Genomic DNA, 22,770 nt, shown 5'->3' on the forward strand with positions numbered 1-22,770 from the left:
GAATTGGTAATACTAGAGAATTATTTTTAATATTTGAGTTTGACAATATTATTGTGTGTATATTTAAACCTATTGATTTTTAGAGACACTGGAATATTTAAGGATAAAATGATGTATCTCCTTTTTGCTTCAAAGTAATACGAGATGGGGAATAGAAGAATATTAAAAAACATGATTAGTCACTAACTGATATTCTTGAACCTGCATGAGGTACATTATAATTAATTCTCTCTACTTTGTGTATGTTTAAAACGTTTTATAATAAACTTGTTGAATTTCCTATCCAAGAGAGTGTTGTCTTTTCATTTACTTAAATACATTGATCTAGTCTTAGGAGAGTTTAAAAGCTTTCAAAAGCTTTCTTCTTTAATCTTAAATTTACTTCTATGGCTTTTTATCTTTTTGTTTGCTACTGTGAGATCTTCCCTGCTCCAGTTTTTTTTTAATTGGCTATTGTTGGCACATGGGAAAGTTATTTTTGTACAATAACATTAAAGGGGCCCACTATTCAATTCTTAATGTTTCTTGGACATTTTTAGTATATGATTTTTCTATGTATATAATTGCTATATAGTGAGTGTGCCCTCCCCACCCCAAATCCATTATGTTGAAACCTAATCTTCAGTGTGATGGTATTAGGAGATGGTACCTTTGGGAGGTGATAAGATTATGAGTATAAAACGTTCATGAATGGAATTGGTGCCCCTACAAAACAGACCCCAGGGAGTTCCCTTGTCCCTTCCACCCTGTGAAGACAAAGTGAGAAGGCAGCTGTCTATGAACCAAGAGGTAGGCTTTCACCAGAAACCAGATCTGCAGGTGCCTTGATCTTGTTCTTCTCAGCCTCCAGAATTGCGAGAAATAAATTTCTGTTGTGTAAGAGCCACCTAGTCTATGGGATTTTGTTATAGTAGACTGAACTAAGACAATAATCATATAATCAGAAAATGATGATAAATTTGTCTCTTTATTCCTTCCTCAAATTTATATCTTCTATTTTATTCTGTTGTACTGACTGCTCATTCCAAAGCAATGTTATAGAACTCTTGCAAGTGAGTATTCTTATCTCATTCTCAATTTTACTGACAATAATCCTAAATTTGATGCTTGTCTGTTGTTTGGCATATATATTAAAAGATCATGTAAGAAGTATCCATGTGTTCATATTACTTTCAGTTTTTCTTGTTTTGCTTTAATCAGAAATGACTTTTAAAAAGATAATCAGTTTCTTATTAGAGACATATATTTCCACTTAAATTCATTTATAACTTATAGACAATATCTAGAATAGAAGCTATTTTTAAAATATAGGGGAAATACACTCATCCTTCAAAAGTTCTGAAGCATAAGATTCTTCAGAAAACAACAACAAAAACATTGGCACCAGCTTTTAAGTTACAAATCAAATTTATTTTCTACTAATACTTTTATATGAAAAATCTTCATATAAGAAGTTTTCAATCTCCAGAAAACAGAAACACATGGAACCATAACAATCTAGCACATGAAAAAATAATGTATAAATACTCTGTTCATTAAATGAGATTTGTCCTGTTATGACATGATTTTAACAAAGGAGTAATCTTATATTTTAGTGTTCCATAGAATCTAACAGTGTAACTCAAAGTAAGTTTAGTTTCCATACTTACTTCTTCAATGAATGTGCAGAGAACTGAATCAATTTTCCACTTAATGAACTTTCCTATGAAGGAAGAGAAATTAGTGGGTAAACAACGAGGACAATTTGCCCCTGGAATTATACTGACATGTAGTAAGATTTTCATTATTTTACAGTGATTTTTCTACAAAGCACATTTCTGAAATAGTAATAAGAATTACTGGGATATATAATTAGATAATTTTTCACTCTACCATTTTTAAATATTACCCCTAATCACCAAATTGAAGGTGAGGTATGATTTATTAAGAAGAATGAACACTAATTGAGATATCATAATTTTCTTGACTTCTTCTCACCTCTCTGTCTATAAATAAGGAGGTAGGTCCAGTTGCCCTCTATGATATTTTCTAGCTATGAGTTTCACTTAGTTACCCACTTAAAAGTCTCTATAAGTAGTTACAACTGTATAAAAAAAGACAATCTGGCAGTTTTTAGTCTATCCCACTTACATTTATGGATATAATAGAAATTGATCCTAAATCTATTTTTTGGTTATACTGCTTACTTTGTTGATATATTGTGCTACACAGATTTTTTTAACTTAACTTTAAGTGATATATGTTGATATTCCTCTATGTAAAACTAAGAAAAAAATGTACATATTTTTATTTCATCCCACTTATTCCTCTCTATAACCCATTTTTTTTTTTAGTTTTATTTTGGTATCATTAATCTACAATTACATGAAGGACATTATGTTTACTAGGCTCCCCCCTTCACCAAGTCCCCCCCACATACCCATTCACAGTCACTGTCCATCAACATAGTATGATGCTGTAAAAATCACTATTGTCTTCTCTGTGTTGCACAGCCCTCCCCGTGCCCCCCCCACTATACATGTTAATCGTAATGAGCCCTTTATTTTTTTCCCACCCTTATCCCTCCCTTCCCACCCGTCCTCCAAAGTCCCTTTCCCTTTGGTAACTGTTAGTCCATTCTTGGGTTCTGTGCTTCTGCTGCTGTTTTGTTCCTTCAGTTTTCTTTTGTTCTTATACTCCACATGTGAGTGAAATCATTTGGTACTTGTCCTTCTCCGCCTGGCTTATTTCACTGAGCATAATACCCTCTAGCTCCATCCATGTTGCTGCAAATGGTAGGATCTGTTTTTTTCTTATGGCTGAGTAATATTCCATTGTGTATATGTACCACCTCTTCTTTATCCATTCATCTACTGATGGACATTTAAGTTGCTTCCATATCTTGGCTATTGTAAATAGTGCAGCGATAAACATAGGGGTGTGTCTGTCTTTTTCAAACTGGAGTGCTGCATTCTTGGGGAAAATTCCTAGAAGTGGAATTCCTGGGTCAAATGGAATTTCTATTTTGAGCATTTTGAGGAACCTCCATACTGCTTTCCACAATGGTTGAACTAATTTACATTCCCACCAGCAGTGTAGGAGGGTTCCCCTTTCTCCACAACCTCGCCAACATTTGTTGTTGTTTGTCTTTTGGATGGTAGCCATCCTTACTGGTGTGAGATGATATCTCATTGTGGTTTTAATTTGCATTTCTCTGATGACAAGCGATGTGGAGTATCTTTTCATGTGTCTGTTGGCCATCTGAATTTCTTCTTTAGAGGACTGTCTATTCAGCTCCTCTGCCCATTTTTTAATTGGATTATTTGCTTTTTGTTTGTTGAGGTGTGTGAGTTCTTTATATATTTTGGATGTCAACCCTTTATCAGATCTGTCATTTATGAATATATTCTCACATACTGTAGGATAACTTTTTGTTCTATTGATGGTGTCCCTTGCTGTACAGAAGCTTTTCAACTTGATATAGTCCCATTTTTTCATTTTTGCTTTTGTTTCCCTTGCCCGGGGAGATATATTCAAGAAGAGGTCACTCATGTTTATGTCTAAGAGATTTTTGCCTATGTTTTTTTCCAAGAGTTTTATGGTTTCACGACTTACATTCAAGTCTTTGATCCATTTCGAATTTACTTTTGTGTATGGGGTTAGACAGTGATCCAGTTTCATTCTCTTACATGTAGCTGTCCAGTTTTGCCAGCACCATCTGTTGAAGAGACTGCCATTTCCCCATTGTATGTCCATGGCCCCTTTATTGAATATTAGTTGACCATACATGTTTGGGTTAATGTTTGGAGCCTCTATTCTGTTCCATTGGTCTGTGGCTCTGTTCTAGTGCCAGTACCAAATTGTCTTGATTACTGTGGCTTTGTAGTAGAGCTTGAAGTTGGGGAGTGAGATCCCTCCCACTTTATTTTCCCTTCTCAGGATTGCTTTAGCTATTCGGGGTCTTTGGTGTTTCCATATGAATTTTTGAACTATTTGTTCCAGTTCATTGAAGAATGCTGTTGGCAGTTTGATAGGGATTGCATAGAATCTGTATATTGCTTTGGGCAGGATGGCCATTTTGACAATATTAATTCTTCCTAGCCAGGAGCATGGGATGAGTTTCCATTTGTTAGTGACCTCTTTAATTTCTCTTAAGAGTGTCTTATAGTTTTCAGGGTATAGGTCTTTCACTTCCTTGGTTAGGTTTATTCCTAGGTATTTTATTCTTTTTGATACTATTGTGAATATAATTGCTTTCCTGATTTCTCTTTCTATTAGTTTATTGTTAGTGTACAGGAAAGCCACAGATTTCTGTGTGTTGATTTTGTGTCCTGCAACTTCGCTGAATTCCGATATTAGCTCTTGTACTTTCGGAGTGGAGTCTTTAGGGTTTTTATGTACAATATCATGTCATCTGCAAATAGTGACAGTTTAACTTCTTCTTTACCAATCTGGATTCCTTGTATTTCTTTGTTTTGTCTAATTGCTGTGGCTAGGACCTCCAGTACTATGTTGAATAACAGTGGGGAGAGTGGGCATCCCTGTCTTGTTCCCGATCATAGAGGAAAAGCTTTCAGCTTCTCGCTGTTCAGTATGATGTTGGCTGTGGGTTTATCATATATGACCTTTATTATGTTGAGGTACTTGCCCTCTATACCCATTTTGTTGAGAGTTTTTATCATGAATGGATGTTGAATTTTGTTGAATGCTTTTTCAGCATCTATGGAGATGATCATGTGGTTTTTGTCTTTCTTTTTGTTGATGTGGTGGATGATGTTGATGGATTTTTGAATGTTGTACCATCCTTGCATCCCTGGGATGAATCCCACTTGGTCATGGTGTATGATCCTTTTGATGTATTTTTGAGTTCGGTCTGCTAATATTTTGTTGAGTATTTTTGCATCTACATTCATCAGGGGTATTTGTCTGTAATTTTCTTTTTTGGTGGGGTTTTGCCTGGTTTTGGTATTAGGGTGATGTTGGCTTCATAGAATGAGTTTGGGAGTATTCCCTCCTCTCCTATTTTTTGGAAAACTTTAAGGAGAATGGGTATTATGTCTTCTCTGTATGTCTGATAAAATTCCGAGGTAAATCCATCTGGCCCGGGGTTTTGTTCTTTGGTAGTTTTTTGATTACCACTTCAATTTCGTTGCTGGTAATTGGTCTGTTTAGATTTTCGGTTTCTTTCTGGGTCAGTCTTGGAAGGTTGTATTTTTCTAGGAAGTTGTCCATTTCTCCTAGGTTCCCCAGCTTGTTAGCATATAGGTTTACATAGTACTCTCTAATAATTCTTTGTATTTCTGTGGGATCTGTTGTGATTTTTCCTTTCTCGTTTCTGATTCTGTTAATGTGTGTTGACTCTCTTTTCCTCTTAATAAGTCTGGCTAGAGGCTTATCTATTTTATTTATTTTCTCGAAGAACCAGCACTTGGTTTCATTGATTTTTGCTATTGTTTTATTCTTCTCAATTTTATTTATTTCTTCTCTGATCTTTATTATGTCCCTCCTTCTGCTGACCTTAGGCCTCATTTGTTCTTCTTTTTCCAGTTTCAATAATTGTGACATTAGACCAGTCATTTGGGATTGTTCTTCCTTCTTTAAATATGCCTGGATTGCTATATACTTTCCTCTTAAGACTGCTTTTGCTGTATCCCAGAGTAGTTGGGGCTTTGTGTTGTTGTTGTCATTTGTTTCCATATATTGCTGGATCTCCATTTTAATTTGGTCATTGATCCATTAATTATTTAGGAGCATGTTGTTAAGCCTCCATGTGTTTGTGAGCCTTTTTGCTTTCTTTGTACAATTTATTTCTAGTTTTATGCCTTTGTGCTCTGAAAAGTTGGTTGGTAGGATTTCAATCTTTTGGAATTTACTGAGGCTCTTTTTGTGGCCTAGTATGTGGTCTATTCTGGAGAATGTTCCATGTGCACTTGAGAAGAATGTGTATCCTGATGCTTTTGGATGTAGAGTTCTGTAGATGTCTATTAGGTCCATCTGTTCTAGTGTGTTGTTCAGTGCCTCTGTGTCCTTACTTATTTTCTTTCTGGTGGATCTGTCCTTTGGAGTGAGTGGTGTATTGAAGTCTCCCAAAATGAATGCATTGCATTCTATTTCCTCCTTTAATTCTGTTAGTATTTGTTTCACATATGTTGGTGCTCCTGTATTGGGTGCATATATATTTAGAATGGTTATATCCTCTTGTTGGACTGAGCCCTTTATCATTATGTAATGTCCTTCTTTATCTTTTGTTACTTTCTTTATTTTGAAGTCTATTTTGTCTGATACTAGTACTGCAACACCTGCTTTTTTCTCTCTGTTGTTTGCATCAAATATCTTTTTCCATCCCTTGACTTTTAGTCTGTGCATGTCTTTGGGTTTGACGTGAGTCTCTTGTAAGCAGCATTTGGATGCATCTTGCTTTTTCATTCATTCTATTACTCTGTGTCTTTTGATTGGTGCATTCAGTCCATTTACATTTAGGGTGATTATTGAAAGGTATGTACTTATTGCCATTGCAGGCTTTAAGTTTGTGGTTACCAAAGGTTCAAGGTTAGCTTCTTTGCTCTCTTACTGTCTAACTTAACTTGCTTATTGAGCTATTATAAACACGGTCTGATGATTCTTTATCTCTCTCCCTTCTTATTCCTCCTCCTCCCTTCTCCATATGTTAGGTGTTTTGTTCTGTGCTCTTTTTAGGAATGCTCCAATCTAGAGCAGTCCCTGTAAGATGCCCTGTAGAGGTGGTTTGTGGGAGGCAAATTCCCTCAACTTTTGCTTGTCTGGGAATTGTTTAATCCCTCCTTCATATTTGAATGATAATCATGCTGGATACAGTAGTCTTGGTTCGAGGACCTTCTGTTACATTGCCTTAAGTATATCATGCCTTTCTCTTCTGGCCTGTAGGGTTTCTGTTGAGAAGTCTGATGATTGCCTGATGGGTTTTCCTTTGTAGGTGGCCTTTTCTCTCTGGCTTCCTTTAATACTTTTTCCTTGTCTTTGATCTTTGTCATTTTAATTATCGTGTGTCTTGGTATTGCCCTCCTTGGATCCCTTGTCATGGGAGTTCTGTGTACCTTTGTGGTCTGAGAGGCCATTTCCTCCCCTAGTTTGGGCAAGTTTTCAGCAATTATTTCTTCAAAGACACTTTCTATCCCTTTTTCTCTCTCTTCTTCTTCTGGCACCCCTATAATGCAGATATTGTTCTGTTTCAATTGGTCACACAGTTCTCTTAAAATTCTTTCATTCCTGGAGATCCTTTTATCTCTCTCTGCATCAGCTTCTCTGCGTTCCTGTTCTCTGTTTTCTTGTCCATTAATGGTCTCTTGCATCTTGTCCATTCTGTTTTGAAGTCCTTCCAGAGATTGTTTTATTTCTCTATTCTCCCTCCTTAGTTCTTGCATATTTCTCTGCAATTCCATCAGCATGGTTATGACTTTTGTTTTGAATTCTTTTTCAGGAAGGTTGGTTAAATCTATCTCACCAGGTTCCTTCTCAGGGGAAGATATAGATGATGTCGAAGCTGTCTGGATTAGTCTTGTCTGGATCAAATTTTTTGCCTTTTTATGTTGATAGATGAAGTGGTGTGCTATTGACTGTCTGTCAGCTGGGGGGGGAGTCAAGACTCTTTCCACTTGGCTCTGGCCTTACTTTACTGGGACAACTGCGACCCCTAGTGGGCAATTGCATGTAGACTGTGTCTCTGTATCACCCGCTGGTATGGAGGAAGCTCCCTTGCTGTGGGCGTGGCCAGCCTCAGGCTCCTGCTCTGCTATGGCGGGGTCCCAGAGGGGTAATGGATGGGGGGCTGTTTGGCTGTTTACCTCCATGAGGGCTCTCAGAGCTGTTGCCCAGGGGGTTAGTGTGCCCGGAGTTCCCTGGAATTTCCAGCTGCTGGACTGTGACCCGGGATGCTTCTGTCCAGCTGTGCAGTCCTGTCCCTTTAAGACTTTCAAAAAACACTCGCTTTTCTTTGTATCCGGGGTGCCTGCTTCGGGACCCGCTCACAGGTCTTATTGTCCTGCTTCCTTAGTTTTCAGCCCCCCACGCATGCACTGTGTGTCTGCGCTCTGGTGCGGATGGCTAGGGCTGGGTGTTTAGCAGGCCTGGGCTCCCTCTCCCTCCCTGCTCTGACTCCTCTCCTCCCGCCGGGAGCTGGGGTGAGGGGTCTCGGGTCCCGCTGGGTTGCGGCTTATATCTTACCCCTTTCACCAAGCGCTGGTTCTCGCAGGTGTGGATGTGGTCTGGCTGTTGTCCTGTGCCTTCTGGTCTCTCTTTTAGGGATAGTTGTATTTTAAAAAATATATATGTTTTTGGGAGGAGATTCCCACTGTCCTACTCATGCTGCCATCTTGGCTCTGCCCTCTATAACCCATTTCTTTTTATAGAAGTTTTTTGTCCTTCAGAAAGCTGCCTCCATAACCTTGAATGATCTATTCAAGCTTCTATTTCTTTAATTCTTTATTCTATGTACTATCAACTCCCTGCTGAGAAAACTGGTCAGAAAACCACATTTTTTCCCATATTCCTACCCTCATTATTAATTTCCAAATGTGATGTTTTCTGTTCTTTATAACATTACTATAACTCTGAGAAACAACTGGAATATGGAATTGTCTCACTGGCATTCTTGTCTAAGTATTTCATTCTTCCTCTGGTTGTAAGCAAATAAGGTAAGTGACAGCAACTACTACCCAATTTAGATGATTTAGATGATGACATTTAGAACTTTTGAGCTGATGAGGTTTAGATGAGCTTTTTGGACTTCTAGTTGGTGCTGTAATATGATGAGACTTTGGAGGATGTTGCATTTGGCATGTGGATGGACGTAAATCTTTGAAGGCCAGAGAGTGAATTGCGATAGGCAGAGTTAATAACCTCCCAAATTAGTTTAAACTCAATTCCTGGAACCTGTGAATGTTACCTTACATGGCAAAATGAACTTTGCAAATATTTTGCAAGTTATAGAGCTTGAGATGGGGAGGATTATTTTAGATAGGCTGTCTGGGTCCAATTTAGTCACATGATGTCTCCTGAGAAGGTATAGAGGAAGAGAGTCTCTGAGCTAAGGAATGTGGGTGGCCTCAGGAAGCTAGGAATGGCTCTCAGCTTACAGGTAGCAAAAAAATGAGAACCTTAGTCCTAGAATTGCAAGGAAATGAATTCTTCCAGCAACTCAAATTAGCAGGTAAGAATTCTCCCCTAGAACCTCCAGAGAGGAATGCAGCCCTGTTGACTTGATTTAGTCCAGTGAGACCAACACCAAATTTCTGATCTACAGAACTGTAAAATAATAAATTGGTGTTAGTTTTAAGATACTAAATTTGTGGTATTTGTTAAGGTAGCAGTAAAAAATGAATACACACTGTTTAGTTCTATTCCTCCCCTAGATTAAAGGTATTCCACTCTGAGATCATGTACCTACTTCTTGAACAAATCAGGATCCTATTTGCGAAGGGTGGGTGGAAAGAGAATGGCAATGACCAATGACTGTCACAAATGACTAATCGTCTTGATTAGTCTTATCTCTCAGGCTTCCACCTCATGCTTTATGATCCAGCAACTCTAATCTATGAGAATGTCTTCTACTTCTATGTTCTTGGTAATTCAATTCCCTCTTCCTATAACACCTCCAGCCAACTGCTTGTATTATCCCATTAACCCAACTTGTGGCTTTTATTCTTTGAAGTACTGCTTAAGATATACTATCTTCCACTAAGCCTTCTCTTCAAGATAAAATTATACAGTCTTTATTCAATTCTGTTTCTGCCCTATGTCTATACTGTAATTACAGTATAGACCATAATATACTTATGTATTTATTTTCAGTCTCTCTTAGCTACCACTGTGCTCAATAAATGTTGAATATAATCATTATACTTAATAATTTGAATTGAGTGTGTGAATTGTGCATTCTTCACAAGGAAATTATACTGGATAGTACTATGGACACACACTTTTTATAGTTTACATTATGAGATTTTAAATATACACAAAGGTGAAGAGATCATTATAATGAATTCCCATTAACCATAATTCAGTTTCAATGGCCATCAATATTTTCATATACATTTTAAAATCAGCTGGAAAGTCAACGGCAGTTTATTCCCCCAGAAGCTGATTTGATGTTAACAGGGATTGTTTGATTTATACCTAAAGTGAGGCAATAGATTTCAATTCTCCAGGATTACAGTTCTCGTGAACTTTAAAAGCAATAATGAACAAAACTCTCATCTCAGGAGCTATTAAGTACTACCAGTGACTAAGAAGAGATGAAATATGGGGTCTATTATAGACGAGAACTTGCAAAACACTTCACGAGTGTACTAAATGGCCACTACACGTTACAGGACTTGTCCATGAAAGCAATTCCGCCCACTTCTGAGTTAATTCAAGAGAATGCTAAGGTGTTCTGTTTTCGTTTTTCCTTTTAAGAGACCCACTTCAGTGTTAGCAACAGAGAAAATGTGTCCCTGGCTCTCTTGGATAAATTGGATAATTGGATAAACCGCATTGACTGAAGATTGTTTGAATTCATTTACCCAGAAACACAGAGTGGACTAAGGATCTTACCGGCGTTTCGGGCACGCCAACCTGCCTTCTTTTGTGTCCGCATTGCGGCAGGGGCTCTTCTAGGGAGACAGGGGTGGGTGGGGGAGAAGAGGGCAGCGTTTAGTGGAATCCTTTCGAGAATCTAGAACCCAAGTAAAGGAGCACACTTTAAAAAGTAGATGGAATGAAAGAACAAAGGCTCGAACGGGGGCCTGGTACGCTCACCGTCAGCAATAGCAACAACCTAACGGTCCTCAGGCGAATAGAAAAGGCCAGAAATACACTTCCCAGAATGCAAAGCGAAGGGGCGTTGCTAAAAAGAGCGTGTGTTTTTACCTCAAGTAGGCTCGCAGCGCTTCAGTTTTATTGTAAACTCCAGTCGCTCTTTCTGTCTCCACCACCGTAGCCTAATTGTCTAGGTAGTCCATGCGTAGGAGGGCGACTCAGTCGTCACTGGCAGCGGTTGAATGGAGTCTGTCAGCCCCGCTACCTCACGGTAATTGAAGTCCTGTCTTTGGTTGGAGCTGCAGCTCTTCCAGCCTCTTCAGAACAAGAGGGCTACATTTCCCAGGGGGCGGCGGGGCTGCCGGCGGCGTGGGGGCGGTGCCTCACGTCTGGTACAGTCATCCCAAGCCTCTTCGGCGGGACTGTGATGGCCGGAGAGATGACGATCTTAGGTCAGTAACCCGGTGGGTTCCTTTACCTGCTGTGGGCATCGGAGCGCTGTGGGGAGGCCGGGGTGGGCGGGGGTGGCTGCCTTACCTACTGGATCCAGCTCGCGCAGCGGCAAGGACTCCGGAAAGGCGACGTAAAGGCGGTTTGGGGCTCCTCTGGGTGCCGGGTTGGGGGTCGCCTTTTAGGGTGGCCCAGGCTGTAGTAGGCCTAGGTAGGGCCGCCTGCGGCCCTCTGCATACATCCCAGAGACATCGGGCCTCGGGAAGGGTTCTTTCCAAAAGAACATCGATTTTGGACGGTTGGTCGCATTGGGGCCTTTGAGATGCTGCAAGAACGACATCTCTAATACCCTTTTGTGGAGGAGCGAAAGCATCGTTCTGAGTTGCAGACTCCTGTGATGCTGGATTTTGAGAGATCCAGTCCTCATGTGTAATCCAATGATCTTTTCCACCAGTTCGGGTTAGGAATTATCCTTCTCCGACGAGAATGTGGTGAAGTGCTTCTGCAATTTTGCACGTAGAAGCAAGAGGAAACTGGGGTTAATACTTGATTTCATTTCTTTGAATTATGTGTTGAGGAGGAGGAACTAGCATTTATGAAAAGAGACGCCTACAAATTGATGTTTTGGGTCGGAAAATGCACACAGGTGTTATAATACAGCCTCCTGAAACCAAAAGTAGATTAATTGTAAATTGGCATCTTTCTTTATCACGTATGTTCACATTCTGCCTGGCGTTTGTTAATATCCGGCGTTGTTTTTTTTTTAAATCAGTGAATATTTGTTGAGCATCTGCTCTTTGCTTGGAACCATTCCTGGTGTAGGGGATACAGCAGTTAACAAAATATGCTTTCAAGGGGCTTCCATTTATGTTGCCATCAGGGTAGCAAACTTTTCTGCTTCTCCTTCCTAAATATTTACCCATTCAATAAGTATATCCTTAATTCATATTTAAATACAGAAAAAGTTAGTTATGTTCTGTTATGAAATTTTAGTTCGGTATAAAGCAACTTTCAAAATCATTCTATCCAATTTATACATTTTTTCCTTTTGAAAGGAAAAAGGAAATAAAGGGGGATAAAGAGTTTTAGCTTTAAATAACAGTTTTTTGTGTGGGAATTTTAATAATGGGATTTCTTTTTAGTAGTGATAACTACAGCTATTTATAAAGCTAAAAAGTCTAAATAGCAGTTTGTCAAGAAATTGGATTTTATCTACCTTTGTTACAGATGAATGGCTTTTTCTGTCAGCAACAGCACAATTTTGAAATGTTTTTACTTTTTATTCACCCATAAGTGAAGTACACATACAACTACAGAAGTTTTTCTTGTCACTCCATTTTAATTGTGTTATGTAATAACTTTATAAAAAACTTGGTGTCTCAGAGAAGTATTATCATTAGCATTATAAAATAAAATATTTTGAGAGTTGTGTAATTTTAGTCTTGCCTCAAAGAGTGGTATTAAAGGAACTTTGCTGTAGTAAATCAGTATATTGTGCTAGTTTGATAAGATATATCTTTTAATTTGCCTGTATTTCAGGATCAGCTGTTTTGACTCTCCTGTTGGCTGGCTATTTGGCACAACAGTATTTACCATTGCCTACTCCTAAAGTGATAGGCATTGACCTGGGCACCACCTACTGTTCTGTTGGGGTGTTTTTTCCTGGCACAGGAAAAGTAAAGGTCATTCCAGATGAAAATGGGCATATCAGCATACCCAGCATGGTGTCCTTTACTGACAATGACGTATTTGTGGGGTATGAAAGCTTAGAGCTGGCAGATTCAAATCCTCAGAACACAATATATGATGCCAAAAGATTCATAGGCAAGATTTTTACCCCAGAAGAGCTGGAGGCTGAAATTGGCAGATACCCATTTAAGGTAAGTGATTAAGCTAAAAGCTATTTTAATTTTAGCATACTGTTTCAATTAATGCTTTGGCTTCTAGTTGCAAAACATTCTATTTCAAATTTTTTATTCTTCATGGAAGTTATATTATCTCACATATCAAGCAATCCTGCAGCAACTCCAGGATGAGTTAATTTAGTGGCTGTGCAGTGCTGTTAATGGAGTTAGAGCCTTACTGTATTCTTACTCTGCCATCGCCAGAATGTCTGCTTAGTTCTTCCATTGTAGCGGGAAGACTAATAAAGCCCCATGTACTATAAATCCATAGATGGACAGATAGATGATATATATATATATATATCTATATCAATTTGCATTCTTAAAAGAGAGATTATACAAGGCACATTGCCTTATGACTTCTTTGAAACTGAACAATATGTCATGGGCAGTTAGTCAATATGTTCACGTCATTATCTTTCATGGTTGCATAGAACTATTCCATTACTTAAGTATCCAGTCTTGACCAGTGTACATTTTATTTTTTCCCTGGTTTCTACCAATGGAGCCTAAGTGAGTATCCTTGTACACATATCTTTGTACACTTCTCTGTTAATTTCCTAAACTTGAATTCTAAAAGTAGAATTGATAAGTCAAATGTGTGTGTGTTTTAATGCCTTTGATTTATTTTGCAATCAGAAAGTTCGGTGCTCTTAACTACTATCTTTTAGAGTGCCTATATCTTCACTAGTTTTTTGTTTTTTTGCCAATAAAGAAGTGATAAGTAGTATTTTGTATTAATTTGCATTTCTTTGATTATTAGTGAGGTCAGATATTTTAAAAAATTGTTGGCATTTTAATTTTCTTCAATGATCCATTTCTTGTCCATCATTCTACTTTATTTTGGGGTGTTTATTCATAAAGTAACTGTGATATGTTCTCAGCATTTTTTCCTTTGTCTTTTTTTTCTTTTTTTAATTGATACATTTTGTTTTTAAGCTGTCAGGAGTGTTAAATTTTTATGTGGTAGAATCATCTCTTGATTTTTTTTTTTAATGGTGGTAGACTGTTAACGTACATAGGATGTCCTTTCCCATCCTATACACAATTTTTTCCACATGCTCTTATATGAGTATTTGTAGGTCTGGGTTTTGCTATATTTTTTTCTTTTAAACATTTAAATGTTTTTTCCAGGTAGGGCTTTTGTGATAAATTATGAAGTAGAATTCTAAATGTATAGGTTTTAAAATGGGTAATTGTTTTAGTGCTCCTTACTGAATAAAAATTTCTGAAAACTTTTTCAAAGGAGAAAAAAAATTTGCTCCATGTATTTCTTAGATTTATTTCTTCATTCTTTTTTAGTTTCTGTCTAAGGATCCTTTACTTTTAATCTTTCTTTTGTAATGATAAAGTCACAAAGTTTTACATTTCCTGAAAATTACAGATTTGGGGACATTACTGATGGAAGAGTTTTGTGTTTCGTTTTATCTTTTTTTACAGTTTTATTGAGCTATAATTGACATACAGCCCTATATAAGTTTGTGGTTTATAGCATAATGAATTGGCTTACATATATTGTGAAATAATTATCACAATAAGTTGAGTTAACATCCATCATCTTGTATAGGTACTAAAAAATTGTTTTCTTGTGATGAAAACTCTTAGGATTTATTCTCTTCACAGGTTCCAAATTTACCATACTGCAGTCTTATCTATAGGTATCATGTTGAACATTACATCCCTAGTACTTATTTATATCTGGAACTTTGTATCTTTTGACTGCGTTAATCCAGTTCTTCCCCCTGCCCCTCTCCTCTGAGTAGCTAATCTAATCTTTTTTTCTATGAGTTTGGTTGTTATTGTTATTGTTTTAGACTCCACGTGTAAGTGCAACCATGCAGTATTTGTTTTTCTCTGTCTTATTTCACTTAGCATAGTGCCTTCGGGATCCATCCATGTTGTCAAAAATAGCAGGATTTCCTTATTTTTTATGACTGAATAATGTTCCGTTGTGTATGTCTGTACCACATCTTCTTTATCCATTCATCCATTGGAGGACACTTAGGTTGTTTCCATGTCTTGGCTATTCTAAATAGTGCTGCTTGTGAACATGGGAATGCAGGTGTCTCTTCAACAAAGAGTAACAACAAAATGTAACAGATACATTCTATAAGTGGAATTACTGAACCATATGGTAGTTCTACTTCTAATTTTTTGAGGACCCTCCATATTGTTTTCCAACAAAGAGTTATTTTGACTTTTTGTCTGTTTCAAAGTGATCCAATTGTTGTTTCTGTTTCATGTGGGCTCTGATGATAGTAGTGTCTTTGGACCTTATTTTTATAGTGTCCATAGCTTATTTTTGTTTTCCTTGGACAGGTTTGTGGATTGTAAGGTTTTCTTAATTAAAACCTAACTATAGTCTAGAATAACCGGGGTATTTAAAAAAAATTTTTATATTATTTTTTCTTTATTATTTTATAATTTTCTTAATTATTTATGTTAATAGTCTATTGGCAAAAGTATGATAATATGTTTTAGATTTAACCTAATTTTTTAAATGTGCAACCACATTAGCAGGAATAATGAACTAATACATAATACATTTTTTCATGGAAATAAGAATGTAAGTGATATTTGATTCTTGGGTAAGAACATAATGAAGTGCTAAAATTATTCTTGTTAATATGTACCAGAATACTCTTTCAGGTATCTGTTATTTTTGGAAACAAGTTAATCAAAATAAGATCCTAAGTCATGTATGTGAGTTAGCAACTATTATTCCTTATATTCATAATTTTTTCTTTCATTTATTTAACATATATGTATATGATATGAAGAATATTCTGTTTTCCAATTACATGCTTGATAATTAATTTTATTATTCTGCTGTTAGTGAAAACTATGGCATGGATTCATTTTACAGACTTTTAAAGTATAACTTTATAATCTCTAATTTTGGTAAATTGATAGATTACAAATGAATGTTATGATCTTGTGAAGTTAAGTTTTTATTGACTGAGTTTAGTATGTATAGATATGTGTAAGTATATGTATGTATGTATATGTGTATATACACACTCACTTTTATACTTTTTTTTTTTTGCAAACCCTATTCACAGGTTTTAAACAAAAATGGGATGGTTGAGTTTTCTGTGACAAGTAATGAGACCATCACCATTTCCCCAGAATATGTTGGCTCTAGACTGTTGTTGAAGTTAAAGGAAATGGCAGAGGAATATCTTGGAATGCCAGTTGCCAATGCTGTTATTTCTGTACCAGCAGAATTTGACCTAAAACAGAGAAATTCAACAATTGAAGCTGCTAACCTTGCAGGTAGTATCACTTTTGCCTGAGTAGCATTTTTCTCAAACTTTTCCGAGGCTGAGAATCTTCTGTATAAGGTGTATCACTTTGCAGACCACCTAACAAGGCACATACATAATCTCTACAATCGGAAGGTTAGATCGATTTTGGTATAGGTTTACAAATGAAAATCAAGGAAGCTCAATGGCACAATGTAAATTGTGCATATTATGACAACAGCCAATCAAGAAGGCACATGACAAAAGCTACAAGAGAACACATTGGCAATGAGGATTTTGTTTCTTACAAACTTTCTTTAATGTTAAGATGGATATAATTCTTAAAAATTTCATGGTGGGGGAAAATTAATTTAACACCATTCAAGATATATTGAGTGCCTTGGTAAAACAGATAAATCCCTGTTCTTGTGGAATTTATATTCTGTTGGAGGGAAATAGAAAATCAGTATTAAAGATAAGTACATAATGGAGTTTTTCACCCTTAGCATTGGTGATCTTTGGGCCAGATGATTCTGTGCTTTGGGGGACTATCCTGTGCATCATAGAATAGTTAGCATCCCGAGCTCCTACTCAGTAGATGCTAGCAGCACTCTCCCCTCCAAGTAGTGACAAACATATGTCTTCAGACATTGCCAGATGTCCCTGAGGGGCAAAGTTGCCCCTGGTGAGAACTTGATATAGCATAGCATAGCAAGTAACATGCTATGGAATTAAAAATTGCAGATAAGGGGACAGGGTTGCTGGTGGTCATCAGGGAGTAGAGGAACGTGCAGGTTTTAAATACAGTGGTCAGGTAGGCCTCATTGAGAAAGTGATATTTAAGCAGATTTGAAGGAGGTGAGGTCACTAGCCAAGCAGATATGTAGAAAAAATACATTGCAAGAGAGAGAACAACTACTGTAGCCAACTAAAAATGGGAATTTGCTGGTACATAGAAGATGAGAAGTCAGCCAATGTGACCAGAGCAGAGTATATGATGAAGTCATAAGCTAAGGAATGAGTATTTTGGTTTTTAAATAAATTTTTCAGAGTTTGAGTAGTTTTTTATGGCTCCTGATAAGTAGTACCATATACTTTCAAAACCACTGGTTAAGAGTGGCAGTTAGTTTAAAGCAGGAATTTTGCTCAAGGAAATCTGGGATTTTGCCTGAATTTTGGACTAAACATTATTTTCATAATCATGTTTGTTGTATATTTCAGATTTTCACTAAGGGTCTTGCATTTTAAGTACTTCTTAAAAGTATTATTGTAGCTATTGGAACATTTCACCTACATTTTTCTTTTATAATTTCTATTTATTCATCTATTCTTTTTATTAAAAAGTCATCTTAAGAGGAAGAACACAGTAAGCTCTCATTCCACAGCAATTTCTTATATAGTACATAATGATTAAAGTTTTACTCATATCTTCTCAACTAATATATGAAAATTAGAAGAGGCTGAGAGATCTTTTTAAATTAAGTATTAATAAAGAATAGAATGGTGTATCTCACTGAATCTGGATCTTATTTCTTTATATTGTAATGTTTAGAATAATTTTAATGAACCATTTAGAAAAACCTATATTTATCTTTCCCATTCATTGTATTTATTGGGTTTATGATTGTTCTCGTTACTTAGGGGAGTTCATGTTAGAAGATACTAACGTGTTAGGAGGCTGAATGGGAAGGAATTTCTGTAATAATAATAATGTCCTCCATGAGTTGTTCTTCACTCCAACAGGACTGAAGATCTTGAGGGTAATAAATGAACCCACAGCCGCAGCCATGGCCTATGGCCTCCACAAGGCTGATGTCTTTCATGTTTTGGTGATAGATTTGGGTGGAGGAACTCTAGATGTGTCATTGCTGAATAAACAAGGAGGAATGTTTCTAACCCGAGCAATGTCTGGTAAGAGCAACACAGAATTAAAGAAGTTAAGGCAATGCTTTCCTTAACATACCTAATATTTTGTTTATTTTTAATTTTTTTCTATATTCTTTGACCTCATTTTAGTAATCTTCTAATATGTGTGTCACCACTTATGTGTATTTAAGGCAAAAAGTTGAAGTCTAAAAAAAATGACTGGGCCTTCTCTAAGTCAAGTAAATACACTATCAGTAGAACTTTTCGTGGTCTGATGAAGGGAATAGAAAGAAAGAAAACTTCCTCTAAAATGAAGAGTGATCATTTTACTTCATTTAATAATATGTTTTACAAAATAGGTATCTTCAGAAGATGTAATAATAGTATGCTCTAGGAATTGATAGGATTTTGCATTCTAAATCTTTCTTAAAGGCTTTTGTCGTAATTTAGTTTAAAGAATTAAACCTCTTTGAGAAGTCAATCTATTAGTTATAGGTAGTGTAACTTTTGCATTTTTCTTTCTCCTAACTGGATTTATATTACACTACTCTTTTCCTTTTAAATCATTTTTTTCTGTTCTTTAGCTTTTTATCCTGCAAACAAGAGGATTATTTGAAAAAAGATAAAATGTCTACTGGTACCTTTTAATTTTAAGAAGGACCTTTTTCTATTGAGAATAATGACCTTTAGTGTTTTTAAATATCTACCTAAAAGCCAATCTGTGTTCTTAATCTGTTTTCAAAAAAATCATTTGATATTAAGAGGTATTTCCTTTTACATCATTTAAAAATTAACCCAGATGCGAACTGTCTTTTAATACCACATATTTTAATTAAAACCATTTTAACCAAGTTATTTTTAATGTCTTTGTATAAAAAAAAATCTTAATAATTCATTAAGCAAGGGATTTGTTAGGCCCAGACATCATTTTATACGTACATGCTACACACAGGTACATGTACACAGACACATACACACACATATATACATGCATACACATGCATAAATATAAACATTTTTATTTTTAACTTAGGAAATAATAAACTTGGAGGACAGGACTTCAATCAGAGATTGCTTCAGTATTTATATAAACAGATCAATCAGACGTATGGCTTCCTACCCTCCAGGAAAGAGGAAATTCACAGATTAAGACAAGCTGTGGAAATGGTCAAATTAAATCTCACTCTTCATCAGTCTGCTCAGATGTCAGTATTATTAACGTTGGACAAAAAGGACAGGAAGGCACCTGAGAGTAATGACACTGAACTGCCAAATGACAGACTTTCCCCAGTGGATGGCCACCATGTGAACAGTGTGTTTGGAGCTGGCCTTTCTGAAAAGAAAAGTGGAGAAAGTCAGGTTTTATTTGAAGCAGAAATATCACGGGAGCTCTTTGATACCCTTAATGAAGATCTCTTCCAGAAAATACTCATACCCATTCAGCAAGTGTTAAAAGAAGGCCACCTGGAGAAGACTGAGATTGATGAGGTGGTTTTGGTTGGGGGTTCTACTCGGATTCCTCGAATCCGCCAAGTCATTCAAGAATTCTTTGGAAAGGATCCCAACATATCTGTAGACCCTGACCTGGCAGTGGTGACAGGAGTTGCTATCCAAGCAGGGATTGATGGAGGCTCTTGGCCTCTCCAAGTCAGTGCTTTAGAAATTCCCAATAAGCATTTGCAAAAGACCAACTTCAGCTGAATGACGGAGGAATGATTATTTGTGATTGTCTGATAGTCTCTTTATCAGACCACCTCCTCCAATAAAGTCTCTCAAATGTCTCACAGATTTACCAAGAAGGCAACATTTAGATACATAAAAATTTTATATAACATTTTGTTTTAGGATTAAATGTGACCAGATTGATCCTGTCTGATTTTGGAGAGATGCTATTCCAATTAATACTTATAAAGGAATTGAGGTAAAATTCTCTTATAGGAGCATGGGTAGCTGTGGATTCTGGAAGTAGGTAACCATGTGTACTTAAAATGATATTCTATAAACATTGCCTAGTACCAATTACAAGATTCCCAGTTCTTTCTAAATTGTATTAGCCGGAGCTGGTAACTTATTTCTTTGGTTTTTACATGTAACTATTAATTGAACTATACTTGAAGGACAGTGTTGATGTCAGGTACTTACATTGGCTGGGAGATAGCAGTATTATTAATACAAGCTGCATATATAACATTTGGTAACTGCCATGTTATAACAAATTTACTTTCATAAACTTACTATCCCATTATGTGTCCTAGTCATATAATATTCATTCTCCAGGTTTTTAAAAATATGTTTTTTGGATCAAATAGCTACAGATTTATTCAAATGTTTCAGTACCAGACTGTAGAAATCACCAGTTTGTAATCATTTATATTCTAACTCCTTCATTTGCTATGTATCATTCTCTGCTTAGACTTACATGATTGTACCTGGTTAGAAAATAATAGAGAATTATTAGTTGCACTTTAAAAAAGTGTTTATGTCACAGTAAAGCAATCATTACTGTCACTTCTTTGTTATTCAAGACCTTTGCAGACCTAAACAGCAGTAAATAGTTAGCTACAGTACTTATGTTTTTGTTTCTTTATTTTCAGTAATCTCTGGAGAATGTAGCTTACGTTTGAACCGTCAAATGGTATTTGATTCAGTTTATCTGTATTAGTTTTAAATGAGGAAAATTTGCTCAATTCTAAAAACCTTGCTATTTTCTACTATCATTTTAAGATAGTCACACTTGGCCTATTTTCAGCCTTAAGGTTAGTGTGTGGTGAGAGAAGAAAATTAGTTAATACTGAAAGTAATATGGAATTCTAATGTGGAAGGCAATGTGGAAAACTTTCCACAAACTGGCAATTGTAGCACTTTTGTTTTGTGTCCTTTTAGAAAAGCTATAGGAACCAAGAAAAAAAAACATAGCAGTTCTTTCTGTAATGCCCATATTATTTGGAGATATATATATATATATATATATATATATATATTTTTTTTTTTTTTTTTTTCCTTAATGGAGGCATGTAACATATCAATATTCAAAAATTATACTCTGGTCAACATTTTTGTTAATATAAGGTATATTTGCTTTATTCATTGTGGAATTTGAAACAATGTTGAATATCCAATCATTGAATAAGAGAACTAAGCAAACATGTCAGTGACATCAAAACATTCACCTCATAATAAAAGGCTGAATGTTAATATTTTTTGCAGACCTTTTCTTAGCAATGGAATTGATATTAAAACACAATTTGAATCAAATACCTTTGTGAACAGAATATTTGTAGTAGGTAGATAGAGAAATATAAAATGTTTGTTGACATTTTTTATTTTAGAACTAACAGAGAAATGCCAAAGATGAATCCTCCACTGCATTACGAAAATAAAGCTCTTGGACTTTATATAAATCCTTAATAGGTTTCAGAATTGAGAAGTCTTTTTCAGAAGGTCTTTAAAAAGTGTTCAGTTAATCAAAATCTCCTCATATAGTATTAACTTTAACTAAAGCATTTTAAGATTTTTTTTTTTAGTTTGAATTCCTCAAATACATGAGAAAGTTCAGGACATTCTGTTGACCACTTTTTAAGAGGAAACAATGTGCAAAACAGGGCAGTAATCTCATACACTAAAACGAATTTAAATAATTTGATGGTGTCTGAAAAATAGAATGGCAGTGTTGGAATTTGGGGGCAATAGTTCAGCATACTCTCTAGTATAGTTACACCTTTAAAAGATAATCTAAGGTCAGTCTTCAATCATTTTAGGGGGCTATATATAGTCTTGAAATCAATGTAGTTTATTTATTTAAAAGAAATGCATCCTGAAAGGAATTATTTATGCTTAGTAATCTGAAGGCATTTTTCATAAACTTAATACATTCTGGTTGTACATCTAGCTAGAGTTTTTGAAGTACAGAACTTTTAAAATATTAACTGTTGTATTATTAGTATATGTGAATGAGTAATTTATTTTGTATCAGGAATGTTTTGGTACTGTGTTTTCACTTAAACCACTGACTTATCAGCAGATACTACTGTGTATAACATGTACTAAAGATTGTAGTCATTGTGTATAACAGATTGTGCCTCTTAAATTTTTGTGTACACATGTTGTTCACATTTTAATGTAAATAAATACCAGTTTGCAGTTTGTTTTTTAAACTGTATACTTTATTCTCCACTCAGGATTTGGCCAGAGTACATTTTTGAGGTATACAACTAAGTGTGGATACAGCCGCTCTGATGCTCACGCTGTGTGACCTCAGCAGCTATTGCCTAGTTCTCTACATCCTGTCTCTGGGATTGTTTATATGCTTTTCTGCTTACTTGCCTCTTTTAGAACATAGTTCCTGCATCATATGGGTAGTACCTCCAGAATTCCGAATTCTAGTCCATGGCTTCTGACTGTAGTGGAACCAAGACCCTAAAGTAATCTATAGTTACTAGATTATATAGTTAATAGTTAATAGAGAGTCCTGCATAATAGACTACTGTAATCCTTTGGGTAATGGTTAGTGCTTCATAATCTAATAGTTTGTCTTAGTCATTGGATGAAAAATC

General features: G+C 36.0%; 1 protein-coding gene and 1 long non-coding RNA gene across 2 annotated transcripts in view; one reads left to right on the top strand and one right to left on the bottom strand.

The window, feature by feature from the left end:
* Positions 1 to 10,783, bottom strand: part of LOC118910387 (uncharacterized) — a 57,274-nt gene extending 46,491 nt beyond the window's left edge. Inside the window, exons 1-2 of the long non-coding RNA XR_008997495.1 lie at positions 10,753 to 10,783; positions 1,650 to 1,702 (exon numbers count right to left, since the gene is read on the bottom strand). This is a non-coding gene — a long non-coding RNA (uncharacterized LOC118910387). The remainder of the gene's footprint in view (positions 1 to 1,649; positions 1,703 to 10,752) is intronic.
* A 283-nt stretch (positions 10,784 to 11,066) lies between these two features.
* Positions 11,067 to 22,360, top strand: HSPA13 (heat shock protein family A (Hsp70) member 13). Its single transcript, XM_036881474.2, has 5 exons — positions 11,067 to 11,204; positions 12,742 to 13,082; positions 16,169 to 16,382; positions 18,095 to 18,262; positions 19,251 to 22,360. The coding sequence occupies exons 1-5, from the start codon at positions 11,180 to 11,182 to the stop codon at positions 19,916 to 19,918; spliced, it is 1,416 nt and encodes a 471-aa protein (XP_036737369.2). The 5' UTR covers positions 11,067 to 11,179; the 3' UTR covers positions 19,919 to 22,360.
* Positions 22,361 to 22,770: the final 410 nt, after the last annotated feature.

This window comes from Manis pentadactyla, chromosome 1 (genome assembly GCF_030020395.1).
Source record: "Manis pentadactyla isolate mManPen7 chromosome 1, mManPen7.hap1, whole genome shotgun sequence".
In the NCBI taxonomy this organism is placed as follows: Eukaryota; Metazoa; Chordata; class Mammalia; order Pholidota; family Manidae; genus Manis; species Manis pentadactyla.